Below are 24,678 nucleotides of genomic sequence, written 5' to 3' on the forward strand. Positions count from 1 at the left end.
CCAGAGGCAGTAAGATGACACATTTAAAGTTCACAAAGAAAAACTGTCAACCAAGAATTCTACATCCAGCAAAACTATTCTTCAAGAATGAAGGAGAAATGAAGACATTTCCAAATAAGCAAAAGCTGAGGGAACTTTTTACCAGTAGACCTACTGTACAAGAAATGCTAAACAAAATATAAGCAAACTAAATATAATCTTGTATAAAATACATAAATACATCATGACTAGGTTAAGTGTGCCTAAGAAATGAAAAAGTAGTCAAACATTAGAAGATCTTAAATGTTATTCAAATACATTAATACAATAAAAGAAAATTTATATGATCATGTCAATAAAAGCAGGAAGAAAGATGGTAACATTAAATGCTTCATTCATGGTAGAAACTATTAAAAGAGGACCAGAAGAAAACTTTCTTAAATTGATAAAGGATACCTACCAAAAACATATAGCAAATGTCATTCTTGATAAAATACCAGAAACATGTCTTTTGAAATCAGGAACAAGATAATGAGGCCACTATCCCCATTTCTATTCAACATTGTATTAAAGGTCTTACCTAGCACAATAAGCCATGAAAGAGAAATAAAAGGTAGAAGGATTGAAAACAAAGAAGGCAGTATTCATAGATAATATGAAAGTCTATGTTAAAAAACTCAAGAATTTACTACCAAATTATTAGAAATAAAGATTTCAACAAGTGGTTGGCTTTAAGGTAAAGGAAAAAAAACCACCCAATTTTGACTTTGTATCATAAACAACAGCTAGAAATCAAAAAAAGTTGAGAGGCACAATAATAAGAAAATATAAGGTATCGAAATAAATCTAACCAAAATTATATAAAACTTTTATAGAGAAAATAACACAATTTTATTGAAACACATTAAAGAAGACATAATTAAAAAGAAAGATAGCTCATTTTTATAGAAAGGAAGACACTATCATAAAAATATTAATTATCCCCAAATTTATTTATAGTTCATGCAACTCCCATCAGAAGCCCAACAAGATTTTTGAAGAACTTGATGAAAAGCAACTCTAAAATTTATATTAAAGAATGTAGGACCAAGAATAACTAAGACATTTTGAATAAGAAAAAGGCTTAGTTGCCCTACCAGATACCCAAATTTACCATAACATTACAGTTTTAGGACAGTGTGATACTGGCCAAGAAATAAATTAATAAATGGAAAAAGGATACATAACTCAAAAACATGCCCAAGCATAAATGGAAACAGAGGTGGCACTGCAGATCAATGAGGAAAGAAAGATTGTTTAATAAATGGTGCTGGCATCTCTGGCTATCAATGTGAAAGAAAATGAAAGTGGATTCCTACCACATACCACACAGTCAGTTCCCAATGGATTAAACAGTTATACATGAAAGGCAAACTTTTAAATGTTTTAGAAAGAAACATAAGAGAACTTTTCTTATAATTTCACCAAGAAGAATCTAAAAACAAGACTCAAAAGCATTAATTTTTTAAAAACTTGATAAAATCACCAACATAAAAATAAAAGACTTCTCTTCAAAGGGCACTATAGACAAAGTAAAATGACACAAATTTGGAGGATAAATTCAGACACATATAAATGACAAAATATTAGTACACAGAAAATATAAAGAACTCCAACTAGTCACTTTCATAAAAGACAATCTAACAGATAAATAGATAAAAGCTATTAAAAGATATTGCAGAAAGAGGTAAAACAAATAAATGCCAAATAAAGAGATCTATCAAAATATATTTAACCTCATTAGTAATAAAGAAGCTCACAAATTAAAAACAGTAACGTTTTACATACATTGGACTGGCAAAAATTAATAATCATGGTAATACCAAGTTTAGAGGGTGAGTAACACTGCTGGAAATTTACGTTGGCATAATCACATTTGTTTCTAACTCATAAACAGCTGCATACCCTACCATCTAGCAATTACATTTCTAGCTACACACCCTGGACATGTATACTAGAAAGACATGTAAGAACATTCAGGACATTATTCAAATGAGCAAAACCCCTTTGACAATCCAAAAATCCACAGAAAGAAGAAAACTTTTATTCCTCAGTGAAAATGAACCAAAGTTACATCCATTAACATTGATGAATCTTAAAAAGCCATGCTGAGTGCTATGGTCTGAATGTCCCCCAAAATACATGGTTGAAAACTTAATACCCAATGCAACAATGTTGGGAGGTGAGGCCTAACAGGAGGAATCAACTCACAGAGCCCTCATGAATGGATTAATGCTGCTAAAAAAGGACTCTGGGCTAGGCATGGTGGCTCATGCCTATAATCCCAGCATTTGGGGAAGCCAAGGCTGGAGAATTGCTTGAGGTCAGTTCAAGACCAGCCTTAGCCACAAAGCAAGATCCTGTCTCTATAAAAAATAGAAAAATTAGTCAGGTATGATGGCGCTCACCTGAAGTCCTAGCTCCTAGGGAGGCTGAGGCAGGAGGATCACTTGAGCCAGGGAGTTAGAGGTTGCAGTGAGCTATGATCATGCTACTGCATTCTAGCCTAGATGATAGAATGAGGCCCCATCTCAAAAAACCAAGAAGGAAATTTTCGACTTCCAAAATTAAATCCAAGAATACTAATAACTTTTTTTTTTAGAGACATGGTCTTGCTCTGTCACCCAGGCTGGAGTGCAGTGGTACAACCATAGCTCACTGTAACCTCGAATTCCTGGGCTTAAGCCATTCTCCTGCCTCAGCCTCCCAAGCACCAGGGACTACAGGCATGTGCCATCACTTCCCGCTAATTTTTGTATGTTTTGTAGAGACAGGGGTCTCGCTATGTTGTTCAGGCTGGTCTTGAACTCCTGGCCTCAAGCGATCCTCCCACTTTAGCCTCCAAAAGTACTGGGATTATAGGTGTTAGCCACCACACCTGGCCAGAATACTAACTTCCTAAACCAAATAACAGTAGAACTTTTCATGGATATAGTCACAGAATCTTGCTATGACCAGCAGGGATAAAGAGGAAAAAAACAAAATAAATAACCTTCAAAATAAAAAAGCCTAGTTCTAATATATATTGTAGCACAACAATACAATCTTAATAAACTCAGAATAAAGTTTAAATTCTCATTAAGTCACAGAAAACAAACCGAAGCTAAATACGTTAAATTTATAACTTAATAAACTTTGGTTGCCATAAGAAATTTCCATAAAAGAAACATGAGCCCACAGGTATCCAATTGCTAAGAAAGGCCATCAGCTATTTTTCCACATTAATTTCTTATGCCACTAAGGAATTTTGGATTGGGTTTGCAGGTTATCCCCTGCCACAAACAATATTTATAACATAATGTAGCTAAAAGCATACATCGGGCAATGAAAAGTAATTTTTAAATATTGGTGTAAATACTGTATATGGAATTGTATTAAAACAACATTATAGATTAAATAGATTTTTGGTCAGCCTAGGAAGAGAATCATCACTTTATTAAATCTTAAGGGGAAAATATAAGGAAAGGGCATACAAATAGGCCAAAAATGTGTCATCCTTCTCATGCCCCATCCTTTGTCCCCCAATCCCCTGTTAGAGGGTTGGGGAAGTTGAGATCCTAATGCAGATAAAATGTGAGACTAGGCTCCTCCTCCTCATCTTTTCAAACTGAATACAGAGACAGATAGACACAAACATACATATATGCACTTTTCTCTTTCTCCTATCTCCCAAGAAATTCAAATTTCTTAAATTTAAATCAACACTAAAGGCTTCTTAGCAAAACAAGCCAAATGTGTTCAAGTGTGCACACACAAGAGAGCAGCAATTTTTTCTCTCAGGATTCCAGTGGTACTGTCTGACTGTATGAATGAGATCTATATGGCAGTGTTGGGGGAAGGGGTCACTCTTATCCTATCATCTATCTATCTATCTATCCATATATATATATATATATATATTTTTTTTTTTTTTTGAGACAGGGTCTAGCTCTGTTGCCCTGGCTAGAGTACAGTGGCGTAATCACATCTCACTGCAACCTCAAACTCCTGGGCTCAAGTGATCCTCCTGCTTCAGCTTCCTGAGTAGCTGGGACTACAGGCCCATACTACCACGCCCGGCTAATTTTTTCTATTTTTGGTAGGGATGGGGTCTCGCTCTTGCTCAGGCTGGTCTCGAAATCCTGACCTCAAGCAATCCTCCAGCCTCAGCCTTCCAGAGTCCTAGGATTACAGGTGTGAGCCACCCTACTCAGTCTACTCTTATTCTGTATTATTCATATTCATGACATTCCTAGCTTCTCTCTGCCCCCTTATTCATCTTCACTGAGGGGTTGAATTTTGGTTTCAGATATTGCTGCCTAACAGGGGAGAGGATGTAGTCTGTTCTGCTCTCCTATTGGGGGCCAAGTTACCTCTGCACCCTTCTGCCCCCCATACCCACAAGAAAGGCCTGCTGTGTTAGTGATTGGCTGGGTAAGTTTAATGCAGGTGAAGTACTAGGAGGCCCACTTTAGTCACAAGTTGAAGCCACATCTTTTGAGCCACATTGTATCTGTATTAAAGCTAATGCTTTTAGGTACCATCTGTGTTTCCTATTTTTTTTCTATTGATTCCAACTCAGGTTGATAAAGAGGGTTATTTATTTACTATTAGTCCTCTCCAAAACCCAACGATCGAGATTTTATAAGTTGAAAAGTACTTTATTGCTTTAGATATGCTGAAATATTAAGAACTATCTGTTTTCTATTTTCACTCTCTGACACATCTTGTCAGGACATATAGAGAACCAGAGAATGGTAGTGTTAATCCATCTTTCCCTTTTAATTCACCCTCTACCCCAATCAATACCATATTCACATACACATCTATCTATACACACACAAACACAACACACCACCCTCCACTCTCTCAACTAATTTGTGTCCAATCTTTAGCAAAAAGGAATTGAGAAATTCAGTGGCAACAGTTAAGAAACAGCACCAATTGAGAAACAGCAGTTTAATGTTTCTTTACTGTTGAAAATATATAAAAGAAAAAGAAAACAGGCATACCAAGAAAAAACTAATGTGGGGATAAGAAGAGAAAGGAGGGGGATAAAGGCCATTTCTCTGCCCTCTCCCTTTGTGGCTTTTATAATAGAGGTTGGTAAATGACTCTAGCTTGTTAATATTTGTTAATATTAATATTTGATACACATATCTGTATCTGTTTGCATTTTGCCAAGATTTCATCATTTCTTTAATCACACACAAAAAGAGTTAGGAATGATGTAATAGTTAGACCACACCTTATTAAAGGATAAAGCTAACCAAAAAGGGCAAAACTTATTTATACCATGCAAGTTCTCTGCTCATGATTTCTTAAATAACAGAATATCCAGTGCTTGGGACTTTAAGAATTGGCAAACTCACTTACATATCAGAGACAAAGCAATGTAAATCCCATAGTTTCTCAGATCATGAAATTTGACACTATAGAAAACTGTGACTGCCTAATCCTAAATTCTGCCAACAACATCAACTCTCACAAAAAAAAAAAAATCACTTTTTGCTTAATGATTACATCTATATGACTATTTTAACCTTTCAGATTCATTAGATAAATTTTAATCATTACTTCAATAGAGTTGGACATTAAAAAGGGATCAGAATTTCCAAACAGTGAAGAAGCCAACTTCAATCGAAAGAGTAAAATTTGTTTAAAAAATTAGAAATCATAACCTGATCTTCAAACTCTGTCTTAGGGGAAGTTGGACTGCTGAAAACATAACTTCCTGGATTTTAGTTTCCCTAAAGAATAAAAAGCCAAAAAGAAAACATTATCTAGTGATCATGGAATGCCACAACTGACTACATAATTAATTCAAAGAAGTTTAAGTATTGTCTCTTTAAAATTCAGCACTTTGGCTACCCTTGAGTACTGTGGATTAAAGATCTGGCACAAAGATTACTTACATTCTTTCCAAACCTCAATCATTTTTCACTTGAAAAAGACTTTCAGCTGACTATATGCAAAAAAAGTACTTTTCTGCCAGATAACTTAGGGTTTTTTATTTCCAAGAATTTTCTTTTTCAGACTGTTTCTGGATCTTGTCTTTGTCATTATTATAAATCCTAAAAATTAAAAAAAAGGAGAGAATTTTTACTTAATAAACACAACTAACCTAGATATTTTCAGAGCTCAGAGCTATCAAAAAGGGAGAGAAGTCAATGTCACTTAATCTTTGTCAAAAAAACAGAAATTTAAAGGCGGAAAGTGAAAGCTGTAATTTCTAATAGTATTTTAGAGCTGCCAGGGGCCTTAGAATATCCATGTCAAAGATTCTTTGTCAAGAATCAATGAACCTACATGAATGGGTTAGGGGAGGTCTACAAGTGTCCTCAAATTGTATGCACAATTTGAAGTAAATGATGTGCTTACATTTTTCTTGACCAGCTGTTGAATTCTCCTAGGATTCAATGTGCCCCTCCTACCACTCCCAAGATAGACTGATGACCCCACAAAGTCCTTGCCAAGGTCCCACCTGTTTGAGACAGGTCCCTTGCATAATTCCTTTTCTTTCTAATCACACTTATCTTGTTCATGTATTCCATACAACAATCAAGATGTAAGAGCTTCACAACTCTCCCTATTCTTGTCCGTCCTATGCACTGTCAAAACGCTTTGAACAGTTCAAAAATATAAATGTTCTTCTCTCTCCAGAATACAGTCCAAGTATATTCATATTAGCAAGTCACCTTATGATATGTCTTATTTCCTGTGGTAAATAAATTTCAAGCATTATCTTATTGATAGAGATCTTTTTCTTCTTTCATAGCAGGTGAGAACAAAATAGAATACAATTAAGGGTAAAAGAAAAAAGTAATTATGAAAATATTCTTGCTTTCATACTGTATACTTATTATACCACACATAAAATGTTTCATGAAGAGAGTCTCTGTTCCTTTAAGCCCAATGGTAATACCCAAGACATTTAGAGGAAAGGTAGGAACCACCAGAAGAAGAAAAGAGGAAGGATATAGGAAAGAACTTTTAGGACAAGCACACAAACAGTAATAAGGAACATCAGCAAAATATGGGCAAAATGTTCCAGTCACCAGGAGGTAAGATATCTTTTAACATAACATGACTGTATGCATAGTTACCTAATGGAATCTATAAGAAAGCTCCTAGTAAGTTAGGTAAGATAGGTTTAGCAGGGTTATAGGATAAAAAGCACACAAAAATCAATCATATTTCTATATATTAGCAATGAATAGTTAGAAACAGAGATTTAAAAAAAATACATCATTTATAATAGCTCCAAAAATATTAAATATTTAGAAATATATCTAAAACATGGCAGGATATGTATGCTGAAAACTTCAAAACACTGGCAAAGGAAATCAAAAAAGACTCAAATAAATGGATAGATATATTGTGTTCAAGGATCAGAAGGCTCAAAACAGTAAAGATGTCAATGCTCCTCAAGTTAATTAACAAGGATTTATTTGCAGATAGAGATAAGCTGAAATTGATATGGGGCCAGGTGTGGCTCACACCTATAATACCAACACTTTGGGAGGTCGAGGTAAGAGGATCACTTGAGCCTAGGATTTTGAGATCAGCCTGGGCAACACAGTGAGACCTTATCTGTATATAAATTTAAAAATTAGCCTGGCATGGTGGCACACACCTATAGTCCTAGCTCCTCAGAAGGCTGAAGCAGGAGGATCACTTGAGCAAGTTCGAGGTTACAGTGAGCTATAACTGCACCACTGCACTCTAGCCTAAGCAACAGAACAAGACCCTGCTCTCTAAAAAATAAAAGTAAAAATAAAATTGGCATGGAAAGGCAAAAGAAGTAGTATAGCCAAGACAGTTTTGAAAATTTATTTAGTTTTCTTCTGCATTAAAATGTACGAGCTGTAACCATTCGTTTGAATTCATGGGGGAAAAAAATGTGAGCTCTAAGATATCACAGCTGCATTAGAATGTGAGCTCTGTATTCACCACTGTATTCCCAGTGCTGTGCTTTCACACAAGAATGAAAATCAGCTATTTTGGAGGTTTACAGAGAAAAAAAATCACCTCTGTCCTCAAACTTAGTCTAATGGAGGAGTGCAGAGTCCATGTGAGCTATTATTTCTATGAACCTATCTTCCCAATAAGCCATTTCTTCTATGAATCATTCTCTTCCAAATATTATTCACTTTCTACCTTACATAATCATCTGAATACTACTTTTAAACTATAAATGCTTTGAGAACAGGATTCATGTAACCTTTACACAAGCCCTGCACTCAGTAAATATTTGATTTTTTAAATTGACATAGAATAAAATCGATTGTTTTTATTTTGGTGTATAGTTCTACAAGTTTTGCCACATGTATAGATTTGTGTAACTACCATTAAAATTGCTATCACCCCAAAAAACTCTCTCATGCTACCTCTTCGTAGTCGCACTCTCCCCAAGCCCTGAAATGAGCCTAAAGATGGACTTGCATACCAGATTCAGTGCCAGAGGAATAAATCTTGCTTCCCCTATGTAATGAATTCTTAAGATTTTATGTTGCCTTGGCCTCCATTTTGAATATAAGTTTAACTCTCTCATACCAGAAGCAGGGCTCAGTCATTCTCAACACAGTTTCCAGTTCTACACCTTCTCTCAGTTCCTCAATGTTGGATATCCTGGTGACCACCTCCCTATGGGATGGCTAGATAAAATACGACCTACCTGACTGGCCCCAAACACTGCATGGACGATGCAGATATGCCACAGTGACCTTCTAGAACTCTCACATGCTTATTTGAACCCATTAATGAGAACTTTCCACAAGAAACCTGCCTGGATTACGCTCTGGACCCCAGCAAAGGCTTTGGCCCAGAGCTCCCCTCCTCCACAACCTCTCCTGGCACTGACCAATCTCCATGTGGCCTTCCCCATACCATATACTCCCAGGACCTGTAAGTAATAAAATCTTTATCCATCTTATGTCTCTTCTGATCACTGAAGGGGTATTCTCCATTTCAAAAGAACTTAAAAGACCCATCTCATGCTCCCTGCTAGTATCACACCATAGCATTTATATTCATGTTTGTATCACTGGCCTCCACAGAAAGGCCTAGCTCTTTCTTTTCTTAGGATATAGTTGCTGCTCAAATATGCTTGCTGAATGAACAAGGGAGAATTTAGATAAACAGATTAGAGAGAGGGAGGGGATCAAAGATAACTCATTCTGACTGGAAGAAAATTATAAAACACAAGAAGGAAAGAACAGAGCATTTCATTTCCTTGCCCCCAAATCCTCAAAAACTCCCTTCTATATATGAAAGAATTTTCATTCTTTACCCAAGCATTAAAAGCTCTCCACAATTTGGACCTAAATTATCTTATTTTTCACAACTAGGAAAAATATATAGTTGTCCCTCAGTCTCCATGGGGCAGTATCTGGGGCTTCCCTCAGATACCAAAATTCAAGGATGCTCAAGTCCCTTAAATAAAATGGTGTAATTTACATATAACCTATGAACATCCTCCTGTGTACTTTAAATCATCTCTAGATTACTTATACCATCTAATACAATGTCAACATTTTGTAAATAGGTGTTATATTGTATTTTTTTAGGGAACAATGACAAGGAAAAAATGTCTGTACATATTCAGTATAGATGCAATTTTTTTTTCCTGAATATTTACAATCCACGGCTGGTTGCATTCACAGATGTGGAACCCATAGATAGGAAGGGCCGACTGCATGTTCTAGCATGCCTACAATCCACTTCCACTTTTTGCCATTGCCTTCTCCGCAATCTCAACTGAAAAATGCCTACAAAGTGGTCCTGCCCCTCAGTCAGTGCTGATTAAACTGAGTTGTTGATAAAACAGGGACAAATTCAAATACAGGCTAAGATAATCAGATCCCCTTAGAGACTGAGTCAGATGCTTGAACTGATAAATCATGCAGAACTGGGACAGCTTCATAGGGCCTTCGCAGGTGGAAACCATGGATTAAGCAACTAGGAGACAGAAAAGACACAAGAAAAGTCAAGCATTTCTTGAAAAACAGAGAAACCTCTGTTCCTGGCACTTTGTAACACAGGAATAGTTTATTTTCTATCTTTAAAATGTCCACAAGATGCCTATTATTACATATGCCAACAATAATCTTTTATTTAAGATAGCTTAAGTAGGCTTACGTTCCTTAAAATTGCATGAACCGTAAGATATCAGGCAACTCTGTACTCTTTTTCACACATTCTGTACTTTCCTGCCTCTGCTATGAATAGCTGTATACACATCTTATCTTCCCTATTAAAGTACAAACTAAGCTGGTTACACAAACTTAGAAAAGTATATACATTAAATTTAAAAGGTTTCTACTTTTGTGCATCAAATGATACCATCAAGAAAGTATAAAGACAATCCATAGGAGAAAATATTTGCAAATCACATATCTGATAAGGGTCTAGCATCCAGAATATATAAAGAACTCATATAACTCAACAACAAAAACACTAAGAGCCCAATTAATAATGGGCAAAGGACAAAGATGATATACAAAGGACAAAGGTGATATACAAATGGCCGACACATGAAAAAATGCTCAACATCATTAGTTTTTAGAGAAATGTAAACCCAAACCACAATAAAATACTACTCCACACCCCTTAGAATGGCTATAATTTTTTTAAAAAAGGAAAATAACAAATATTGGCAAGAACATGGAAAAACTGGAAGCCTCGTTCACTGCTGGTGGGAATGTAAAATGATGCTGCTGGTATAAAATAGTTTGGTTCCTCAATGCCTTAAACACAGAATTATCATCTGACCCAACAATTTCACTTCTGGGCATAATGTCAAAAGAATTAAAAAACAATGTGCAGGGAATATACCCAAAGGAACTGAAATCAGTAGCCAAAGAGATGTCTGCACTCTCATGTTTAATGTAGCATTATTCACAATAATCAAGATATGGAAACAACCTAAATATCTATAAACAGATAAATAGATTTTTAAAATGTGGTACGTAAACACAGTGGAACATATTCAGCACTGATAAAATAAGAAATTCTGTCATTTGCAACAACATGGATGAACCCACCGGACATTATGTTAAGTGAAATAAGCAAGGCATAGACAAATACCATATGATCTCACTTATATTTGGAACCTAAAAATGTAGGACTCATAGAAATAGAGAGCAGAATGCTGGTTACTAGAGCCTGGAGGTCGGGGGTAGATAGGGAAAGGGGAGACATTGGTCAACAGGTACAAAATTTCAGTTATATAGCAAGAATTTGGTGTTCTATTGTACAACATGGTGACTGGAGTTAATAATAATGTAGTGTAAGGCTGCTCACAGTGGCACACACCTGTAATTTCAGCACTTTGGGAGACTCAGGTAAGAGGATGGCTCCGAGGCCAGGAGTTCGAGACCTGCCTAAGCAACATAGTGAGAACCCGTCTCTACAAAAAAATACAAAAATTAGGCAGGCATGGTGGTGCACACCTGTAGTCTTAGCTACTCAGGAGACTGAGGCAGGAGGATCACTTGAGCCCAGGAGTTTGACGCTGAAAGGAGCTATTTAGCCTAGGAAACAGAGCAAGACCCTGTCTCCCCTCCACCAAAAAAAAAAAAAAAAAAAAAAAAACTAAAGAAAATGTTTGCTTCAAAACTAGCAATACCATTAAGGCAATATTTATAAAACAAAATTCAGCATTTCTTTTATATTGTAACATTTCTGTTACAGATATTGTATAATGGATTTTGTTAAAAGCTATGCAGCTGCCACAAGTATTAATATTTTACCACAATTTACGCATGTAAGTTAGTTCTTTACACATGGACTGTTTTGCAAACACACCAGTAATTAAAGAGTTTTAGGCTTTACTAAAATTAAATTAATATATCTAGATATATCTGGAGATGATCAAATTTAAGGGTGGCAGACTCCAAGTCCCTGGCTTAATTTAATCTTTCAAAAGAGTACCAGAGATGAAATCAGTTATATCTGTGCAAATTGCTTAAAATATTTCATCGAACTGTTTGTCTCAGGCTGAATTTATTATACCTAGGATATTATTTAGAGTACTTGCTACAGTTAATATACAACTGAACTCTCTTAGTTGGTTTCCTAATGTGTTTCAACTATGACTCCCCTCCAACAATCAATTCTTCAGTTCTATCTTACATTGATCCAACAGAAACATCTCAGAAAGACTGGTACCAAATATACTTTGAGAATGTACCACAAAAACCATAAGGAGAGAGGTGCCAGCATGAGCTATCACTTGGCTATATAACTTCCGGTACCTTTAAAAAAGTTTTTAATCCAGTAAGTCTTGGAATTCCTATTATATGCAGTATAAGATTCTATGTCTCTATGCAGAGACAAAAAAACAAAAAAGAACATGGTCCCTACCTCCAGGGAGTTTGTCTCTTAGTAGAAGAAACACACATATAAGTAATTATAGAAGTCTCAATACTTTGTCTTTATCTCATTCAACCCTCTAAAATGGCTGATGAGTATATTTTCACAATCTACTTTAATGAAGCAATGTATAGAACTTGTACATTGGATATAAAAACTTAATTTTGCAACAATTTTATACCCTCAGGGTTTTCCCTGAAGTTGTTTCTTTTCTGATCCACAACAGCAAAACATCTAGCCTAACAGCTATTCTGGCTCTTTTCCCACTGTCATCAAATTCCTTACAAAACATGACAAGATCAGTTTTTCACATGATTCTCTATATTCGTATCATCTCAGTTCCCTCAAAACAAAAACCAAATCCAAAGTTCACCTTCATTAAAGCTTCACAAAAAGGCTACTATAGTAAGTATATGTCACTCAATTTATTAGCCATTCCTTCTTATGGGGATTAATGTTATTTACATCAACTATCTGAATATAGCACATTTTTAAAAAGAGACTGACAAGCACTCAGAAACAACCACAATTGTAGCTAGGCCCCAGTGTCTCAAGTCCTAAATCATCTGCCACAGTGTTATACAAGAGTCAATGCTCTGAAATGCAATTATAAATGTCTCCCCTTATTTAAAAACCCAATCAAGCTTGAGCCACATAAGGAGACCCCCATTTCTACAAAAAAAAGTTTTTTTAAATTAGCTGGGCATGGTAGTGCATGTCTGTAGTCCCAGCCACTCAGTCTGAAATGGGAGGATCCCTTGAGCCCAAGAGTTTGAGGTTGCAGTGTACTATGATGGCACCACTGTACTGCACTCCAGCCAAGACAACAGAGGGAGACCCTGTCTCTCAAAACAACAAGAAAAAAAAAACAAAACAAAAAAATCCACAGCCATCAAAGGTTCTATGCACTGCTACTCCTCATTGAAACCAATTCAAATTACTTAGTTCTGTCAGACAAATGTAACTCCAACCTTTTACCTTGTTTTTGACTCTCTAGCTCACACGCCCTAGGGACAATCATACTAATAAGTATCTGAAGTCCCCAAAAATGCTGTGTTATTTCATGTATAAATCTGCATATCCTATTGTTACCTGTACTGTCATCAGCCTTATTCTAACCCAAAACATCCTCATTAGTAAAAGAGTAAGCTTTCATGTTTCTTCTACCAATGTTAATCCTTCATTAGTGCTACTGATGCGTTCTCATGCCTTCTTTTAGAACACTAATCAGGTAATATTGTAAGTACTGATTTTATAGGACTCCCCATCTTAAATTTTTTAATAAAATGTTCTGTTATCTAACTTCTTTAGTGCCTAATACACATAATAGGACTCACTAGCATTTGTTGAATGAATAAATAGTAAGAAAATTACAAACTAGCACAAAAGAACTCTATATGCATAGCTAGGAGGGTCCAAAAATAGCAAAAACAAAAAGGTTCTGTAGCAATCTTTAAATGTCTGAAGTGTGATCATGTAGAAGAACTGAGTTGTTGTTTGTGGCTCTAAAGGGCAAATTGGGACCATGAACATTACAAAGAGATACACTGTGCTTCAACATAAAGAACCTTCTAATAATTAATACCCTCAATAGGTTGCCTTGAGGAAACTGAGCTCCATGTCAGTAAAAGAATTCAAGCAAGGCTAAATAACATCTATCAGGTGCCTAAACTCTCTAAGAATAAAAAGGCAGACACTTAGTTCTGGGGTTGTTGGTGGTGTTTTGGATTGTTGACATTTTGTCATGTCTGACCTAGAAGTACTTCCTGAATTGATGCATGATAGAACCTGTCTTCCAGTAGCACAGGTGAAACCTGGATCCTGACCAAGGTAACTGTCTTTTTTCCCTAGTGTTATGTTTCCATTAAATGGACAACTAAATCAAAAGACTGTGTTTCAGTGGTCTTATTTAAGAGCAAAACAATCTTACTCACTCATTAAAGTAAGTGGCTAGTTACTAATATTTTACTCAAGAAATTTTTATAATGGCTATATTCTAAAATTTTTCATTCACATGGCATAGTTTTCAGTTATTTCATTTGTATGCCTAGGTTTTTTTAGATATAATATTATACAATTTTATTTGTTTTATTTCAAAGTACTTTAGAAGTACAAATATTTTTGGTTACATGGATCATTTTTATAATATTTGAGTTGTGGTTATAAATGTGCCTATCACCCAGATAGTGTTCATTTTACCCATTAGGTAGGTTTTTGCCCATCCCCTCCTCCCCCACCAACTTGATTTCCATTGAGTTTTACTTCCCTCTTTGCACCTGTGTGCTTATCAGTTAGTTCCAGTTTAATAGTGAGTTACCTGTGGTGTTTGTTTTTTCATTCTTTAGATACTTCACTTAGGATAATGGTCTCCAGTTCCAACCAAATTGTTGCAAAAGGCATTAAGTCATCCTTCCTCATGGCTGAGTAGTATTACATGGTATACATATACCACATTTTGTTAATCCACTCATGAACTGATGGGCATCTGGGTTGATTCCACATCTTTGCAATTGTGAATTGTGCTGCAATAAACATTTGAGTGCAGGTTTCTTTCTGATAAAATGACTTCTTTTCCTTTGGATGTATGCCCACATTTGAAAGTTAATTCCTATGCTAGTATTCTTGACAGTATTATCGTGCTGCTGAGAGTATATCATACTTATTTGTTCCATGACTGTGCCGGTTACCTTATATAATAATTATCTATCAAAAGTTTTATCTGGGAGCTCTCTGAACCATTACTGATTTAGGGTGCTACCCCAGTAAAAAATAAATGAAAGTTTTATTTTATTTAGTGTTTAGATAACAAATTTTGGCTACCAACACATAATTCTGAATCACAACAAATCCTTTGTTTTCCAAATAACATTCAAGCATTATCAATCTCTTTAACTCTAGGTAGTACTAAAGTAAAAAAAGTCAATGGGAGTGGGGCTGTCAACAGTTACGTAAGTAAAAAAAAAAAGCAACTTAATGTGGAAACAAATTATTTACCTTTAGTTTTATTTTATATTCCTTGTCCTGCTTTTCAAAAGCAGATAATGTGAGCATTTTATGTTTTTCTAACAAAACAAAAGTAAACTGTTAAAGTCCTTGAATAACTTTTTCCTGAGACAACAAGAAAAAAGTATTTCTTCTACTTGACTAAAAGATGGCTACAGTCTGGATGAAAACCAGATTTGGAAATTCTAAATAATATCCAATGGATTATGGGTACTTGCATATTATAGTACTTGTGAAAATATGAGAAAATAGCACATAATTTGATTTCAAAACTATCACATTAAGTTCCAAATTTAAAATGTTTTAATCTGTGTGGGGGTTAAACACAAGCAGAGAGAAATATTTTTTAACCAAAACAAAACAAATATCTACCATAAAACTCAAATTAAAAAGGAACTCAACCACCAAATTCAAAGGTGGTTTAAACACATTATCAAGTTCACTCTCAAACTACCTCTAAGTAAGAGTGCGACTTGTAGCTTGGTTTCCTAATACAACCTTCTCTTAATTGCAAGAAAGAGCCTGCTAAAAACTTAAGACAGTCACATGGGTTTCCCTCCTTTTCTTCTTCAGGACACAGAAATAAGAAGTACAAGAAAGGCCGAAGCAGCAAATTTTGGAAGGGAGAAAGCCATGTGCAGTGTGCAAAATTTCTTCTTAGACATGGAAAAGAATCAACTAGCAGCAGAAAGAAAGAAAAGTAACACCTTTTTTGGCAAGCTATAAGTAATAAAGATAAAGTTAGGCTGATACATTGAGAAGACCTTAAGAAGGCTTTACAAATTAAAGCTTTTCACAAAACAGGGAAGCATAACTATCTAAACAACATAAAATGAAAATAAAAGACCTTTCCCATTAGTAAAAAGGAAGCTAAGATTTAATTAGGCAGAGATAATTTCTCAACCTAGTAAAGGTTGGCAAAGTACTTCTGTATTTGTATTTTTATTTGTTCTCTATTATAGCTCTGTTTGTACTCATCATTACACAGTACCTATGACCCAATTTTAAATCAATTAAGCAATGTGAGCTATAAAGATACGTTGTACCTTCTTTTGGTTACTACCTGAGGAGACCTGCTTATCAACTAGGCATTTCAGTGATTACAATCTGGGAACCACCTGCATCAGAATCACTTGGGGGCCCTTTTAAAAAGTTGGGTTCTGGCTAGGCTCGGTGGCTCATGCCTGTAATCCTAGCACGTTGGGAGGCCGAGGCGGGAGGATCACTCGAGGTCAGGAGTTCAAGACCAGCCTGAGCAAGAGGGAGACCTCGTCTCTACTAAAAAATAGAAAGAAATTAACTGGACAACTAAAAATATATAGAAAAAATTAGCCGGCCATGATGGCGCATGCCTGTATTCCCAGCTACTCGGGAGGCTGAGGCAGGAGGATCACTTGAGCCCAAGAGTTTGAGGTTGCTGTGAGCTAGGCTGATGCTGTGGCACTCTAGCCCTGGGCAACAGAGTGAGACTCTGTCTCAAAAAAAAAAAAAAAAAAAAAAAAGTTGGGTTCCTAGCAGACCCCACCCAAGATCTAAAGAATCAAAAAGGGGGCCTCAAATTTCTGCATTTTAATAATGCTTCCCCGCTTCCAGGTAATTTTAAACACTGAAGTTTAAGAATCACTGTAGTAGGGTCCAAGCAACTATCAACCAGAACTACCTGGGGATAACTCTTAGTGTAACTAACAGAGTTCCTAAGGATAAATAAGCAGTCTCAAAAAGGACACATTTTCCCTTTTTGAACACATTTCAAGATGGATAACAGATGTATTGCCTCAAATCTCCAAATGTTTCTACTCCTTCACAAAACCTTCCTACCACAACATACTAAATATGAAATGTATGAGTAAGCCAAGCTAAACATTTCATGAACTTAAACTAAAAACTTGGCTTTGCCTGTCTATAAAAGTTCCTTAAAACAATAAAAGATACAAATATTTTAATGTTTCTCAACATTCTTTCCTTTCAGTTCCTTCTCAGATTTGCTTTTTAGTCAAAGCTTCAAGACTTCCGGAAATTTTATATCACTACACCAGAATCCATTTTAACACCCATCCAATCCCATGTATACATTATGTTTAAAAATTTACTGCACAAATTGTGTAATGTTTTCTCAGATAGTATGTAAAAATTCACTCCACCCTCTTCCTTTCTTCAAATAAGTGGATTTCAGGGGTGGAGCTGGGGAATATAGTGGCCTTGCTATAGTCTGAATAATAACACTTGAATCCTCACTATATTCCATATAACAAATATACAGTACTTAGAATATTACTTCATTTAATCCTCATGACAATCCCATGAGGTAGGTATTATTATCCCCATTTTATGGATGAGTTGCCTGAGGTCTAGATAGGTCCAGAATTACACAGCTAGTAAACTAATTCAATCCCAGGCAGCCTAACTCCAGAACCAGCATTTTTAACCACTATACCATCCTGTAGTATGAAGATGCCACCCAGAATTAAAATATCTAACTCTTCAATTCACTAAAACCCAAACTGGGGGCAACTTTCTAAAAATGCAAATTCACCTGCCAAAAGCAGGTCTCCTGAGGTTGTGGAATAGAGAATCTAATCATATTAATTGTGCTTTTAGGTGATTTTGAAGTATACTAAAGGTTAGAAACTACTGTACTAGTTCACCAAAGTAGAACACTGGCAACCTTCAAGAAATAACTCATGGTTTGGAAGTTAAAGTCTTGAACTCCAGTTCAGTGATTAACTAAAATTTATTTATTACCCTATTCTCTCTCCCCATCCCCATCCCCAAGAAATTCTAAGAAAAAAAAGCAGATCTAAAATTTGCTAAAGAAAAAAAAATTAGAGCTGCTGGTCTGTACCATCTACACATGAGAAACTAAACAAAGATCACTGATGTTTTTACCATGATTACTCTCAGACAGAGTTAGACCCTTTCTGAAAGAAACATTCAAGGTAGAATTTAGATTTCCAAATTATCTCTATTTCCAATGCGTGGCATAGAGCAAGCACTCAGCGTATACTGGTTGAATTAGCACTCTACAAAGCCCCTGCCAGGTCTGACATCTGACCTCAAAACATGACCAAGATAGATACAATGACTAATAAACACCTAAGGGCCACAGAGTGTCACACAAACATAAACCTAACTTACCTTGAGATCTTTTAGAATATTGCCACTTACAAGCTTGGAATATATTTCTGCAACTATACATACAAATACAGATCTCACTACTATATATTTGTCCTATGCATAACACAAAATTTGAATTTCCCACTCTTGATTTAGGAAACTTTATAATTTATTTGTAAATTTATACAAGCAAAAAAAAGGATAATAATGTAGAAAAGGAATAAGAAATTACAATCAGCAAATTGTGCCCTTATGTCTACAAATATGTACACAAATTGTATAACCTTCTAAAACTTGAGCTGCAGAATTTGTTCCGGTTATAGTCAAAATCCCTGAAAAGGAAACAAAAACACAGGACAGAGAACTCTAAAATGGAAAGTTTTACAAGTTGGGAATACTTTCTTATTTGCCTAGAGACTTTTTTAAAAGTGTGTCAAAATCTAACTCAAGAGAAATTGCTTTTCAGTAATGTGCATTAAGATAAGTATTTCCTGTTTCCCTGCTTATTTATCCTTATTCCAACAAAGCCCTATGCTGAAATCTGCAATGTCCAGCACCATAATTTAATTTCAAGAATATCATGTCAAATCATAAAAAATAAAAAATTCTTTAAGTTGTTGAAAAAACAAGTCAGGGCTTATCTGGGAGAAGTAGCAAAAGAGGGATTCCTAGATAAAGCGTTATAGTAATTTGACTTAAAAGGCTGGGATCAAATTCTAAACGCCAAACTGCCTGCATTTTAGTAAAGCCCACGGAAACAAATGAAACACAACCACTTCTAATTTCAAGAATTCCCAAACTTCCTAAATGGGCTTAGACTCCACGGAAATAAACAGCTCTGCAAAATGACTTTCTCTCCTTTTTCACAATCACGCCCGTACACACATACCACCCTCTCCCCCAACCCAAATCCCTGTAGTACAACTAAAAAAAAAAAAAAAAAAAAACCTGGGACGAAGGTTATCTGCGCTTCCGGAAGAGGCAACTGCAGATATGGCACTGGCAGGCTGGCCGGACGTGAATGCTCAGAAACCAGGTATGAATGGCAGGTACGGCCTCCGGCCGACAGAGCAACAGAAAGATTCGCTCTCCACAGAGCTCCCAACTTGTACAGAAACCCAAAGCAAACCTAGTTCCTCTTCCCCTACTGACAAATCAAAGCTAAATACTGACGCGTGAGGGGTCTGCACGGAAGCGGCCACCCAAGCCGCTGCCCGCGAGCTCCCGGTCCCGGCCCGGACCCCGCCCCAAGCCCAGACGCACCCTGAGGTGTACCTGGCGAAGAAGTCAGCGAAGCCGCCGCTCCGTCGAGCCCGGGCCGAGGTCCCAGTCCCGGCGGGACCCTGTTCCGCAGCGGGCGAGGGCACTGGCTGCCCCGCCGAGGGCAGGTGGTCGCCGGCGCTCTGCCGGCGGCTCACCTCGAACGTGTTCCGGGAGTTCAAACGAACGTCTGAAAAGCCCAGGCGCGCCTCCGCGTCCCCACTAGTCCTCTCCGCCGAGGTGACGGGGACCGCGCCCTCCTTGGGACCCCCCGCGCCGGCTCCCGGCTGCTCTAAGCCTTCGCTACTGCTGCCGCCGCTGGCCAAACTGCCCCCTGAGCCGCTGCCCGCGCCCTCGGGCTCCTCGGCGTCCGCGGCCACCAAGCAGCAGCTCCGCAGCGGGTCCTCGAGTGGCGCGGCCCAGTCGGACGGGCTTCCCGTGCCGTCCGCGTCTTCGTCGCCAGGCCCCTCCAGGCGGAGGCGGCCGCAGGGGAGGCGGCGGAGCGACTCCCGGCCGCCGGCGCGGGCCAGCCCGCGAGCCTCTTCTAGGTCGCGACAGTCTCGGCCGGGCAGAAAGCCCGAGTCCCCGTTGGTCATGCCTCCGTGCCGCGGCGCGCGGGCATCCGCTGCCTCTGCGTCGCGGTGCTTGGAGCCCGAGCCCGGCGGGCAGGCGTCCGAGCGCAGGGCTGCCGAGAGCGGCGGGGCGCAGGCCTGGCCGGCGGGGAGTGAACAGTAGCAGAGCCCCGGTTCCAGCTGCCCCCCGGCCGCCGCGAGGTAACGCTGGAGGAGCTGCCGAGGCGGCGTCTCCTCCTCCTCCTCCTCAGTCTCCTCTGGCGGTTCCACAGCGCCGACGCCTCCGCCTAAGCCGCCCGTGGCCCGGATCATTTTCCCGTCCTGGCCCACAGGCTCTGGCACTGGCACCGGGAACAACCTGGCGTTTCTCCCCGAGCAACCTCCGGCATCCTCCGGACCCACCATCTGGGGAGGGTGGCCGCCGCTCGAGGAGACAGCGAAGGACTCCCCGGCGCAGGCTCGGCCGGAGAACAGCCCTGGGTGCCGGGGCCGCGGCGACAGCCGCAGCAACGTCCCCAGACCCACCCCTCCCACCCGGGGCCGAACAGTTGAGGGAGGGCAGGCACGCGCCTGGGCTCACGCACGCGCAAAAGTCGGACCCGGCGAGCCCCGACCTGGAGATTCCCCGAACCATAGAGACGGAAGCTAGAGAGACGCAGGCCGCCAATCTGGGATCCGCCAGCTGGATGGTGGAGGTTGGTTGGCCCATTCCGAGCCTGGCAATTCTTACAGAAGCGCGGGTATTGCTCGCTTAGCAAAAATTCACTTCTACTTCATTTGTGAGAGTAAGATACAATACAGGATGTTAGTGTGGTTAAGTCCTTCCAGTTCTGATTGGTCACCAGTCGAGTTTACGATTTTACACCCTTCTCCATCGCCACAGTTCAGGTCCTCTTGGCTTCAATAAGGAGGGTCAAATCTTCAGAATACTACCAAAGTTATCTTTCTTACTTAGCACCACGCTTCATCACATTGCTCTGTTTAAAGATTTACGTTATCTCCTAAGGAAGGAGAGGATGTGAAGTCAGACAGAGAGGGGCTATTGAAATACTTCCAGCACCCTGTGATAATATATTAAAATGGGATGCTGACCATTGAGTGCAAATGAAGTGTATTTAAAATAGAAATCACAAGACGTTATAACTGATCAGAAGGTGTGATAGAGAGGAACCAACAATTACTACAAAGCTATGAGGCTGAATCCGATGTCTGTTGAAGAAATAGGAAATTGGATTGGGAAAAACTTGAATAATAGGGGAAATACATCTGGTAAACTAAGAGACTGGAAATATCCACCATAAAGTTCTAAAACTTGGGTTAGGAGTTAGGTTTGGAGACAAAGATTGAGGGTCGTCTGCATAATGCATCTAAATGGGTGAATCATGAGTGACATCACCTAGGAAGAAGAAAGAGGGGTGGGGCAGAGACTCAAAGGTGTCATTATTTCGGGATAAAGAAGCTGTATTTCAAGAGATTAAAGACGCACCAGTTGTAGATAAAAAAGCAGCAAAAAGACCACTCATTCTAGGCTGGGCGCGGTGGCTCACGCCTATAATCCTAGCACTCTGGGAGGCCGAGGCGGGTGGATCTGCTTGAGGTCAGGAGTTCGAGACCAGCCTGAGCAAGAGTGAGACCCCTATCTCTACTAAAAATAGAAAGAAATTATTTGGCCAACTAAAAATATATATAGAAAAAATTAGCCGGGCATGGTGGCGCATGCCTATAGTCCCAGCTACTTGGGAGGCTGAGGCAGTAGGATCACTGAAGCCCAGGAGTTTGAGGTTTCTGTGAGCTAGGCTGACGCCACGGCACTCACTCTAGCCCGGGCAACAAAGCGAGACTCTGTCTCAAAAAAAAAAAAAAAAAAAAAAAAAAAGACCACTCATTCTAGAAGTATGTTAATGAAAGTGAGGACAGAAATAAGAAAATGGAGTAATAATCAGAGGAATCATTATTGTCAAGCCTTTAAAATTTTTTATATAAAAATATATACAGACACCAAAAGTGAATATAACCTATTTATAAGAGAAATAATAAAATATGTCAATAAAAGGGAAATCCATGTGCCTACCACTCAGTTTAAGAACATTGAATGTCTTTTATAATGAGCATTATTGAAGGCCCTAGGGAAGGACTAAGTGCATTTATTATTATGATCTTTCAAAAGGAAGAAATGACTTCCAGGATACAGGTGAAAAAGTTAATATAAGAAGAGAGAAAATATTTGTAAATTACATATCTGATAAGGGTGTAGTATCCAGAATATATAAAGAACTTGTATAACTCAACAACCAAAAGACAACCCAACTAAAAAATGGTCAAAGGACGTGAATATATATTTCTCCAAAGAATATGTCAGTGGATACTAATAAGCATATGAAATGAAATATCATTAGTCATTAGGGAAATACAAATCAAAACTATAATGAGATAGCACTCACACAAATTAGGATGTCTATAATCAAAAAAATGGAAAATAAGTGTTGGAGAAGCTGTGGAAAAAGTAGAACCCCCGTACATTGCTAGTGGAAATATATAATGGTGCAGCTACTGTGAAAAATAGTTTAGTTGTTCCTCAATAAGTATAGAATTATCACATGAGCCAGCAATTCTACTCCTAGGTATATGCACCAAAAATTGAAAACATGTTTGAACAAAAATAGTTTACATGAATGTTCATAGCAGTACTATTCATAATAACCAAAAGGTGGAAACAACCCAAATGTCCATCACAGACGAATGGATAAACAAAATGTGTTATATCCATGTAATGGAATATTACTCAGCCATAAAAAAGGAATGGAGTACTGATACATACTACAATGTGGATGAATCTCAAAAGTATTATCCCAAAGTCACGCACGGTGGTGCGCACCTATAGTCTCAGCTACTCAGGAGGCTGCGGCAGGAGGACCACTAGAGCCCTAGAGTTGAAGTCTACAGTGTGCAATGATCGGGCCTGTGAATAACCACTGAACTCCAGCCTGGGCAACACAGCAAGACCTCATCTCTAAAAAAAAATCATTATGCTAAATCAAAGAAGCCAGACACAATACAAAATAAGTAACACATTCTATAATTCTATCTCTATGAAATATCCAGAATAGGTAAATCCATAGAGACAGAAAGCTGATTATCAATGGCTAGGGGAAGGGGAAAACAAAGAGCCTAATGGATATAGGGTTTTTTGGGGAGGGATGAAATGGAATGAATATGGAGTGAACATGAGAATGTTTTGAACTAGATGAAAGTGGTGGTTGCGCAACATTGTGAATGTACTAAATGCCATTGAGTTTACATTTTAAAATGGTTAATTTTATGTTATACAATTTTCACCTCTATTTAAAAAATTTTATCTTAATATAGGAGATATCTGGACATAAAGACAGTTACATGATGGTAAAGATGAACCTAGCACTCTTGGAGGCCAAGGTGGGAGGGTCATTTGAGGCCAGGAGTTCAAGACTAACCTGGGAAACATAGCCAGACTTCACCTCTACAAAAAATACAAAAATTAGCCAGGCATGGTGGTGTGCGCCTGTAATCCCAGCTACTCAATAGGCTGAGGCAGGAAGATCACATGAGCCCAGGAATTGGAGGCTGCAGTGAGCTATGATGACACCACCGCACTCTAGCCCACCCAATAGAGTGAGACCCTGTCTCAAAAAACAAACAACAAAAAAAGATGAGGGTAGCTGAGAGAGTCTAATCTCAATCTTTTGTCTTTTCAACCTTTATCCTCTCTGCCTAGAGAATGTACCCTATAATTTTCTTCCTGCTGTCAAACTTTTCCTAACTTGTTAACTTATCCATTTCTAGCTACCACTGTATTTCTCCTTCTGTGAACTCATACTTCTTTTAAACTCCGGTTTTCCTAAATCATTTATTTTGTTCATCTTCCTTTCCCATGGTCAACAGCAGCAAAAATTTTATGAACCACAGTAGCCCATATAATCCTACTATTTTCTCAGTGCAGACTTCAAAATGGAAATGCATATTTTCTAACTTTGTAATAAAATGTAATACATAACAACTTATTAGAGGTTCTTGCTATATTTCCTCCCTTTCAACAATAAAAATTCCTGTCTTTTCTGGTGTATAATATCATATCCAATTTTACAAGGGAAAATAGTATCCTTTCAAGATATGGCATATCCTTTTTGTGGCCCCTTAAATGTTTGACATTAAAAACTTTTGATACCATATTATATTACTACAACTGTAGACATAAATAATATATTCTGGTACATTCCTGTAAGTCAGATGAAACTATTATGATGAGAGGTGATATTCTGCATCTCTGTAAAATATTAATTTAGTTAAAATATGGGAAATATTGGTATACCTGGATTCTTAC

The 24,678-nt window shown here is 38.1% G+C and overlaps 1 protein-coding gene across 2 annotated transcripts in view; it reads right to left on the minus strand.

The window, feature by feature from the left end:
- The window catches only part of TBC1D12 (TBC1 domain family member 12), a 93,751-nt gene extending 72,845 nt beyond the window's left edge, over positions 1–20,906 (minus strand). For both annotated transcript variants that reach the window (XM_045568890.1, XM_045568889.1), the window contains exon 1: positions 19,765–20,906. In XM_045568890.1, the coding sequence (XP_045424846.1) occupies positions 19,765–20,726 (962 nt within the window). In that variant the 5' untranslated portion in view covers positions 20,727–20,906. The remainder of the gene's footprint in view (positions 1–19,764) is intronic.
- Positions 20,907–24,678: the final 3,772 nt, after the last annotated feature.

The sequence above is a fragment of the Lemur catta genome, chromosome 14, assembly GCF_020740605.2.
Source record: "Lemur catta isolate mLemCat1 chromosome 14, mLemCat1.pri, whole genome shotgun sequence".
NCBI lineage: Eukaryota > Metazoa > Chordata > Mammalia > Primates > Lemuridae > Lemur > Lemur catta.